The 10844-nt window shown below is 46.4% G+C and overlaps 1 protein-coding gene across 3 annotated transcripts in view; it reads left to right on the top strand.

Annotated features, from left to right (window-relative positions):
• Positions 1–8543: 8543 nt before the first annotated feature.
• The window catches only part of LOC122553624 (TATA-box-binding protein-like), a 54026-nt gene continuing 51725 nt past the window's right edge, over positions 8544–10844 (top strand). The window contains exon 1 of one of the 3 annotated variants that reach the window (XM_043697718.1): positions 8544–8880. In XM_043697718.1, the coding sequence (XP_043553653.1) occupies positions 8836–8880 (45 nt within the window). In that variant the 5' untranslated portion in view covers positions 8544–8835. The remainder of the gene's footprint in view (positions 8881–10844) is intronic. The other 2 variants (XM_043697720.1, XM_043697719.1) reach the window with 2 other exon arrangements.

The following is a 10844-nucleotide window of genomic DNA, read 5'->3' as shown; positions in this document are numbered from 1 at the left end:
TTTTTACAGGGGGTAGGGTGGGAGGAGGTGTAGTCCAGGTAGCTGTGGGAGTCGATCGGTTTTTAGTAGATGTCTGTGTTGATTCGGTCGCCTGAGATAGAAATAGAGAGGTCGAGGAAGGGGAGGGAGGAATCTGAGACTGTCCAGGTGAATTTGAGGTCGGGGTGGAAGGTGTTGGTGAAGTGGATGAACTGTTCAACCTCCTCGTGGGAGCACGAGGCGGCGCCGATACAGTCATCGATGTAGCGGAGGAAAAGGTGGGGGGTGGGGCCAGTGTAGTTGCGGAAGATGGACTGTTCCACATATCCTACGAAGAGGCAGGCATAGCCTCTTCAGCCAATTCTCAAACAGACTTGCTACCACAGCCATATCTCCTTCCTCAGCACCTGCCTACGGAACCGACTTATCCCTCACGGACACCGGACTACGTTCCGACCAACAAGCTCTTCCGCCAGAACAGGAGGAGGCATACAGTCAGCTTAAAACTTGACTCATATCAGCGCCCGGGCTAGGGCTACCAGATCCCAGCAAGGATTTTTACATCCACTGTAATAATGAGGCAGGGTTTTACTCCACAGTGGTCACCCAAGACCACGGTAGCAGGAGAAAGCCCATAAGGTACTATTCAATTATAGAAGGGCCAATAATCACCAGGTTGTCCAGGTGCATAGCAGCCTCAGACTGTGCCGCTTGTGCCGTTAGGGTTAGCGAGCCCATAGTAATGACAGGGAATGTCATCCTCACACTAAACACACCCTAATAGAGATGCTAAACACAGGCAAACTGAGGGCCATCTCCAATGTGAGAAGGGCAAAGTGGGAGGCAGTTCTTTTACCCCCAAGTCGGTCCATGGTAATAGTCAGGGATATGGGAGAAAACACAGCTGAGGGAATTGTAGACCCAGGGGAACCACACAACTGTGGCGATATAGATGGGGATAAGGATAGGGGGTGAGTAAAAGATACCCCCTAAACACAGCCGAGGAGACCCTCTTCGTGGACGGGTCACGAAGATACGTAGCAGGGTCGCCCCGAACAGGATAGGCTATGGTAAATGATAAGTTAGAAACAGTTATGTCCGGGAGAATTGATGGAAGTCAGTCCGCACAGGCAGCAGAACTGGTAGCACTCACCAAAGCACTGGAACTAGCAAAAGGAAACACTGTGAATATATACACACAGTTAATATGTCTTCGGTGTAGTCCATGATACATGGTGACATGGGGTAGAAGAGGGTTCACCACCATGGGGGACGCCCTATCAGACACCAATTAAGAATTCAGGCACTATTGCGTGCTAGTGAACTGCCAAAAGAGGCTGCAGTAATAAAAATAAAGAGCCATCAAAAAGAGCCAGCAAAAGAGAGCCCAAATTGGCTACAATTTAAAGGAAAGCAGGCAGCAGACCGAGCAGCTCAGAAAGCACTAGAACAAGAAGCCATTAATAAGCCTGCAATAGCCACTATTGAATTAGCGAAAGACACTATCCAAATTCAGCAGCTGCAGGAGGACACTCCGCAGGAAGAGAAAGAACAACGGAAACTGCAAGGGGCATTCAAAAGGGAGGATGGTGTCTGGAGGTGAGCAGACAAGGTGATAGCATTAGCATGTATAAAGAACATATTGCTTGAACTATACCACGGGCTCTCCCATACAGGTAGAGAGGCCATGACAACAAGCCGAAGGAGAAAGTGGTGATGGAAGGGGATGGGAAGAGATGTGGCCAAGTCCTGCTGCAGGTGCATGGCTTGTGCACAACATAACCCAGGGAGACCCATAAAAGTTAGGATGGGACACCAGCCCAGACCTAGGGGACCTGGGAACACCTTCAGATAGATTTTACAGGGCCACTACCACCTTCCCATGGGAAACGTACTGCCCGGTCATCATAGACCAATTCACCCGGTGGGTAGAAACATTCCCAACCAAAAGCTGCACTGCAACCACTGTGGCCAGAATATTAGCAGAGGAGGTAATCCCTGGGTGGGGGGTGCCCCTCCAGATCGACTCCGACCATGGTAAACATTTTACAAGAAGAGATATGAGGACTATCTGCCAATTGCTCAGCATTAGACAAAAAGTCCACACCCCCTATCACCCCCAGAGCTCAGGGATGGTAGAGAGAATGAATAGAACGCTCAAAAATGCTTTAGCTGAGACTATGCCAGCCTCAAGCAGAGCATGGGCTGAAGTGCTGCCAGCCATACTGATGAGATTAAGAGCCACCACGAATCAGGCAACCGGGCTAACCCCATCTGAATTAATGACCAGGCGAGCAACGCAGTTGCCAGAGACAATAACCACAGGTGGCACTGATGTGGGTCCACTAAAAGATAAAATTTGGCAGTACGTGATAAAATTAAGCGCCCAAAAAGGACAGGGCAGGGGAACTCAAAGTCTTCCCTGATGTTCCAGCAGCAGGAAGCCATGTCCTGGTGTGAGCATTGCCTGACAAACCAGGCTTTGCCCCAAAATGGAATGGGCCATACGACGTGGTAATAAGTGGGGACACATGTGCCTGTCTAGATATTAAAGGAAAAGGCACATGGAAGCATTGAACCCAACTAAACCTGTTTAAAGACTCCTGTAGCCAAACTAATGTTATTGACCATTCCCCAGGTGCAAGCAGCAAAGACAGACAAGACAATCATTCGGATAGAGTACTGAAAACACAACAGAACAAGGCATGACTGCACCTCCTAACAGAACAAAGACTTTCACTGTTAACTATTTTAACTGCAACATGTACATACTTACTTGTATTTCATTGTATTGTAAGTGTCACAACTGTCGGGAACATGCCAGGTTTTGAAGATAACCTCTTCTATAAAATCCACCTAAGCTTGCATGGGAACCGAACTGTCTGTACCCACTGGCGCGATCAGTGGAATCCGGTGTGGACTCCTCGCGACCTGTATACAGTAGACACCTTGGGAGCACCATGTAAAGGGCAGATAGGGAAATACAAGCAAGGAGGAGAAAGTGAGGTCTGCAGACGCTGGAGATCAAAGCTGAAACTTTATTGCTGGAACAGCACAGCAGGTCAGGCAGCATCTAGGGAACAGAAGGGCATGTGCCCGAAACGTCGAATCTTCTGTTCCCTAGATGCTGCCTGACCTGCTGTGCTGTTCCAGCAATAAAGTTCCAAATACAAGCAAGGACTCCAGGGTAGATGTGTGCAGCTGGACAGGACCACCAGCCGAGGGAAGGGAAGACCCATTTACAACCCGGTAATTACCCACTCTGTTTCACAGGACAGGAATGGGGATGTGTTTATGCCCTGGTTTCCAAAAATGACTCATGCGACCCGACTCAGTGCACTTATTAGCATTGTACAGTCACTAGGGGACAGTTTACCTGCACCTGCAGCGAGCAGGCATGCTTGAATGTCACCACCGACAGACAGTTCATATGTGATCAGTGCAATGGCACCCATGTCAGCTCTGCCACGTGGACATACCTGTTCGATACTTACCAGCAAGGGACTTGGGCAACATGGCTGGACTGACAAACAGAAGGACAGGACAATGTCTGTTACCAAGTGGCGACGGGATTTGTTTTCCTATTTTAGGGGACTTGTGCGACAGATACCCCAAACATCCTAAACCTGTTTGCAGTAGGGCCAATTGTGCCCCTTACTGTACCATGCCCCGCGGGGGACATATTCAGAGAAGGATAGTGACCTACTCCATCAGTCAGGAGTTCTATGCTGACTGGCAGATCCCACCACTTTGGAGCCACTGGGATGTGGATTTCTGGGATCTCTATCTTTGGGGGGGGGGCGCACAGCAGGAGTCGTCAGCGCTAAAGACCAAAATTATCTTGTATGTGGCCTGACTATCCTAGGCAACAGTACCTCGAAAGCTCTGGAAGCAATTAACACAGAGCTGGCTGAACTCAGATTCTATACACAGCAGATACGTTACACGGTGGCTTATCAATTAGCACAGCAAGGGGGAGTTTGTACAATTATTGGTGACAATTGTATTACCCATGTTATTGATGCCTCTTGTAATATTACAGAAGCCATCAAGAATATCCGAGATCAGCTAGACAGTTTTCGACAGGGGACCACAATTACACACAACTGGCTAAATTGGTTGCTAGGTAAATCTTGGGGACCCTATTTGGCACACAAGATTGCATTTATGCTGGCATGCTTGTGGGCCTCGCGTATTTAAAGCTCTGCTGTAATGCGCTACTGACAAGAACTGTACCAGCAGCGAGTGTCACCACGGAAGAGCACCCAACAAAATTGGCACTCCATGATATCCCTCGGGAGGGGGAGCACCTAGAGATGATCTACCTCGACATTTGAATTGGGTAGTCTGCGGGAGATCTCCTAAATTGCCTCCTTGACCACAAAGGAGGGGGAGTGAAGAGGGAGATTGCACGGGACAGGGTGACACTAGGCACATGGAGAGACAAGATGGCCACTGAGCTATCAGTTGGCCAACTTGACACACAAGATGGCCACCAGATCACAATATGGAGAGAAACAGCTAAGCAGATAAAGACACTGCCTGGGGCCACCAGAATGCCAGCACAATGCATTCACAAGCCAGTCGATTAGTTTAAGGCGGGTGGGGGAAAGAATACACATGAGTAACAAATACCGCCCGCCAAAGTATCTGGGTCCAGCCAACACCTGTTATAGAAATGCTAACAGACTCAATACAAAATGCTAATAGCCAGGGCTACAGTAACCGTCCTTTTCAAGAAGAGCGATTAGCACCCATTACTACAGCAATGGATTCCCATGCAGACATTGAAACTGACAATGACTACACAGAAATTAACAAAGGTTGTGCTAGAACTGACAAAGACTGTATCGAAACTATCAATGATTCTGCAATGATTGCCATAAACAAACCATGTTACAAATACAATATTCCCATCACAGGCCTATTGTATCACAAGATGTATAAAAGTTTCTTGACATGTGCTCCAGGTCGAGAGAAGACTCACAGCTGACCACTGTGCTGTTGGTGTCTTTCCCTCCCTGGAGCTTCGGTATTTCCTTGTGCAATAAACTCCGTCATTGAACCCCGATTCTGACTCCGAGACTGGTGTTTTCCCCACAACACTATATAAATAGAAGGGTTTGGAAGGATATGGGTCAAGTACTGGTAAATGGGACTAAATTAATTTAGGATATCTGGTGGGCATGGACGATTGGACCGAAGGGTCTGTTTCTGTTCTGTGCATCTCGATGACTCTATCTCACAAATCTGCCACTTAAAACTAATGAGACAAAAAAATCCAAATAAAGGCTTTATTGAGGTGAGCTCTGGTCAGTCATGTACACCTGGAGGTCATCAGATGTACAGACAGTGACTTCTAGCAGAGCACCACCAGGTCAGTGTCAGGCACACAGACAGAATGGGCAAATAGATTCACATCTGAACTCACATCTCCCAGCCTGAGAATCTGAAGCTGTACTCAGTCATTCTAGTGAAGACCTTCAGAATCAGCTTAGCAAGATCCCAGGCTTGTGCATTTACAACTGCAAACTATTTTGTTGTTGAATCTATGATTTCCACGACCTCTAACGTCCTGCAGGATCCACATCCCTTTCTAAATTTGCACAATATTCCAGGTTCTGCAGCCCTTCCTACCTCTGTAACATGCGCCAGATTTTATACCTCTTCCTTCGTCTGCAATGTTCCCAAGAAATACACTGGAGGATGGCAGTGGTTACAGAGATAGGGAGAGATATCAGGACTGGAGGATTTTACAGAGGGTTGCACTGGCAAAAAGCCGCTTCAGTAATTGTGAAGGTTGATGATGAAGGAGGTTACAGAGGTCAGGAGGAATTTAGAGACTTGGGAGTTTGGGAACGTCATAGGGACTGGAGGAGGTTGAGAGTCAAAGATAGTGGTTCTGGAAAAGCACAGCCGGTCAGACAGCATCTGAGGAAGAGGAGAATTGATGTTTCGAGCATAAGCTCTTCATTGGGAATGTGGGAATGAGGAAACTGGTGAAATCTACATTGATCCCCTATAGTTGGAGGATCCCAAGGAGGAAAATGAGGAGTTCTTCCTCCAGGCATCGGGTGGTAAGGGTTTGGTGTGGAGGAGGCCCAAGACCTGCATGTCCTTGGCAGAGTGGGAGGGGGAGTTAAAGTGTTCAGCCATGGGGCAGTCGGGTTGCTTAGTGCATGTTTCCCAGAGATGTTCTCTGAAGTGTTCCACAAGTAGGTATCCTGTCTCCCCAATGTAAAGGAGACCACATCGGGAGCAATGGTTACATTAGATGACGTGTGTGGAAGTGCAGGTAAATCTCTGATGAATGTGGATGGTTCCTTTGGTGCCTTGGAAGGAGGTGCAGGTTTTGCACTTCTTATGGTGCAGGGGAAGATACCAGGAGAGGAAAGGAGGGTGGGTTGGTGGGGGGCATGGACCTAACAAGGGAGTCGTGGAGGGAATAGTCTTTACAGAACCCAGATACGTGTGGGGAGGGAAATGTATCCCTGGTGGTGGAGTCTGTTTGTAGGTGGCGGAAATGGCAAAGGATAATGCAATGTATCCAGACGTTGGTGGGATAGAAAGTGAGGACCGGGGGGTGCTGTCCTTGTGGCAGTTGGAGGGGTGGGGTTCAAGGGCAGAGGTGCAGGAAGTGGATGAGATGCACTGGAGGGCATCATCGACCCAGTGAGAGGGGAAATTGTGGTCTTTGAAGGAGGCCATTTGGTATTTTTTCTGTGGTGGAATTGGTCCTCCCGGGAGCAGATGCAGCAAAGGCAGAGGAATTGGGAATAAGGGATAGTGTTTTTACAGGAGGCAGGGTGGGAGGAGGTGTAGTCCAGGTAGCTGTGGGAATTGTAGTAATGTCCGTGTTGAGTCAGTCACCATTAATGGAGATGGAGAAGTCCAGGAAGGGGAGGGTGGTCTCTGGAGATGGTCCACGTGAACTTAAGGTCAGGGTGGAATGTGTTAGTGAAGTTGATGAACTGTTCAACGTCCTCAGGTTGCGCTGATACAGTCATCGATATAACAGAGGAAAAGGTGGGGAATGGTGCCCGTGTAGCTGTGGAAGATGGACTGTTCCACGTACCTAATGAAGAGACAGGCATAGCTGGGACCCATGGGTGCCCATGGCTACCCCTTTCATCTGCAGAAAATGGGAGGATTCAAAAGAGGAATTATTGAGAACGAGGACCAGTTCAACCATAAGAATGAATAAGTCAGTGGAAGGGTATTGGTGGAGTTGACGGGAGAGGAAGAAACTGACGGCTTGGAGGCCTTCATCATAGCGGATAGATGTGTATACGGACTTGATGTCCATGGTGACGATGAGGCTTTGGGGGCTGGGGAAACGAAAGTCATGGAGGAAATGGAGGGCATGGGCAGTACCTCGAATGTAGGTGGGGAGTTTGTGGACGGGGGGAATGGGACAGTGTCAAGGTATGTAGAGATGAGCTCAGTGGGGCGGGAGCAGACTGGTCAACCAGGGTAGTCAGGTTTGTGAATTTTGGGGAGGAGGTAGAATTGGGTGGTGCGGGGTTTCAAGTCTATGAGGTTGGAGGCTATTAGTGGGAGATCCCCTGAGGTAATGAGGTTGTGTATGGTCTGGGAGACGATGGTTTGGTGAATGGGAGGTGAGGTCATGGTCAAGGAGTCCTGGTGAGTTCTGATGGAAGAAGTAAGCCCGAAGGCGGAATTGGCAGGAGAAGTGTTTGATGTCACAACGCATGTTGAATTCATTAATCCGGGAGCGTAGGGGGATGAAGGAGGTTACCAAGCTCAGGAGGGTTTAAGCCCAGGAGGATGGTGCAGAAATAGGGAGGTTTCAGGAAGCTGGAGAGGAGGAAGTGACACAACGGTGGTTGGGAATGTAGAAGGTAGAGACAGCAGTAGTCTGATCTGGAGGAGTTGGTGGGGGGGGTGGCTGGGGGTGGTTTCACATTGAAGGAGAGTATAGAACCTCTGGACGTTACAGAAGTAAACACCTTGAGTAGACTTAAAGCATTAGGGGCATAGAGTCGCGTCATGACAAATGGGTGTTCGCGTTTTTAAAAAAATGTTCCCCAATCGCATTGATGAAACGCGCGTTGTCGGACTACGACCTGTACTATAATTCGAACAGATGCCTTTTTGGTTTGACATTCAGATGAGTGATCACCCGGCTCACTTTATCTCAAAACAAGATTAAACTCCCCCTCATTAGATTGAGTAACGAGACCAAACCAGTAGCCACAACCAAAAACAGAAATCAAGAAAAATTGTCAATGGGTCCGAAACATTAACTCTGCTTTCTCTGCACAGATTCATCAGACCTACTAAGTTTTTCCAGCAATTTCTATTTTTGTTTCGGATTTCTCATATGCGCAGTACTTTCTTTTGGGGCTTTTTGTTCAATACTCACAATTATGTCGTCAGTACTAAAGCATCGCAAAGGTATAATTCAGACTGGACCAAAGCAGTAGTAAATAATGCACGAACTGACTGAAAACACTGCGAGATTTCGAAAAGAAATTGGATAAAATCCATATTTGGCGATAACAATGTTAAATTGCCATGATTTGTTTCTAAATTAAGGATTGCATATCGCATTGAATTCGTTGGATTAACTTTGAAATTAACGTTCGCAGCAAACAAAAGTGAAGTCATTGTAATAAAATATTAATCTTTATAAACTGCAAGAACATGACTCAAAATACGAGATACAAATTTCTGTGAAACCTCTTCATTGCAATTTAAATGTCGTGCGTCAAACAGAACCACGTGGAGATGCTTTAGGATGAACAGCCGCTGGGATTGAAGGAAGAGGCTTGAGTATACAAGCTGCTTGCTCACTCACTGCCGTAAAATATTAGTACTTAGTTAAATATCGTTATGGAATCATCTTTGGAAAGTTATTTTGACCAGTCTATTGCAAATGTAAGTGTAATTTTACTCTCTCTGTAATAAGCCAACTGCAAGAAAGGGTAGCAAGAGGGAGGGTTTTGTTTATTTTGTGATACAATATTTATTGAATGTAGAAACGAAGATATAGTTTTTAAATCAATCATTAAAATGTGACTATAGTTGAATTTCCGCAAACAGGAGGATTTTGTAAAAATAAGATTTGTCTTAGTGAAAGGGTCGAATGCTTCCTTTTATTAAAAATGAGTTTAGCTCATGTCTTTGCTACATACAAAGCAATTTAAACTTATTACTTGAATACAAACGACAATATTAATTTGGTCTAAAAATCAGAGTTTTACAAGCCGGAAAGAGGTCCTTCGATCCGTTGTGTCCCTGGGGTTCAAGTACGTATTTACTGTACTGTACTCCAGTCCCGTTTCCAGCACTTTTTCAGTTGCCTGGTATGATGTGGCACTTCAAGTGATCATCCAAACACTACTAAAGTGTTGTAATGGTTTCTGACTCAACCACCCTTCCAGGCAGTGAGTTCCAGATACCCACTTCCCTCTGCTTGGGAAACTTTCTCAAATCCCTGCTGAACCTCCTACTGTTTGCTATTCGGTTTATGTAACTTGGAGTGTATATTGTTGCTTCATTTTGTCTTGTTTGTTTACAAGTAATCATAGTTTTATTCAGTGGTAACTGTAGCAGTTTATTGGTTCAAATGCAATAATGTAGAGGCCTGCTTGATCTCACAATCTATGTGAACTCGGGGATCTGACAAGCTTCCAACTGATTTCTTTAGTTAATTACTTTTTTTTAAGCAAAGTCTAAAATATAATTTAAAACCAAAAATGCTGGAAATCTTCATGTGCAATTCAGTTTGCATCTGGAGAAACTCAGTTCATGTTTTAGGCCAATGACCTTTTATCAGAAATGAGGAGAAAGAAATTTTGTAGGTCTTGAGCAAGCCAGTGGAGAAAGACAAAAGAGAAGGCACATATTGGCTGGAAGACAGGTGGACTGGAGGCCTGTGACTAGTAATAGACTACATGATTGGTGCTGGGTCCACTGCTTTTCATCATTTCATATAAATGATTTGGATGTGAACTTGGGGATAGTTAGTAAGTTTGCCGGTGTAGGGAACAGCAAAGGTTACCTTAGAGTACAATGTGATCTTGATCAGATGGGCCAATGGGCTGAGGAGTGGCAGATGGAATGGCACATTATATAGATAAATGTGACGTGCTGCATTATGGAAAGACAATTCAGAGCAGGACTTATACACTTAATGGTAAGGTCCTGGGAGTGTTTCTGAACAAAGAAACCTTGGAGTGTAGGTTTGTAGTTTGAAAACAGGTAGACAGCTACCTGGATTACATTTTTTACAAACCCACCGATTCACACAGCTACCTGGATTATACCTCTTCCCACCCTACCTCTTGCAAAAATGCCATCCCATATTCCGAATTCCTCCATCTCTGCCGTATCTGCTCCCGGAGGACCAGTTCCACCACAGAACACACCAGATGGCCTCCTTCTTTCGAGACCGCAATTTCCCTTCCCACGTGGTTAAAGATGCCCTCCAATGCATCTCGTCCACATCCTGCACCTCTGCCCTCAGACCCCACCCCTCCAACCGTAACAAGGACAGAATGCCCTTGGTGCTCACCTTCCACCCTACCAACCTTCGCATAAACCAAATCATCCGCCGACAATCATCCTTCCAACAGCATGCAATATTCCAAAGGTGGCATAACTAACATTCTGTACAGCCGCAACATGACCTCCCAACTCCTATACTCAATACTCTGACCAATAAGGGAAATTTACCAAATGCCTTCTTCACTATCCTAGGTTAAAACAATGACTGCAGATGGTGGAAACCAGATTTTGGATTAGTGGTGCTGGAAGAGCACAGCAGTTCAGGCAGCATCCGAGGAGCAGCAAAATCGACGTTTCAGGCAAAAGCCCTTCATCAGGAATAAAGGCAGAGA

The sequence above is a fragment of the Chiloscyllium plagiosum genome, chromosome 10, assembly GCF_004010195.1.
Source record: "Chiloscyllium plagiosum isolate BGI_BamShark_2017 chromosome 10, ASM401019v2, whole genome shotgun sequence".
Classification (NCBI taxonomy): Eukaryota; Metazoa; Chordata; class Chondrichthyes; order Orectolobiformes; family Hemiscylliidae; genus Chiloscyllium; species Chiloscyllium plagiosum.
This window is presented reverse-complemented; position numbering and strand designations above follow the sequence as displayed.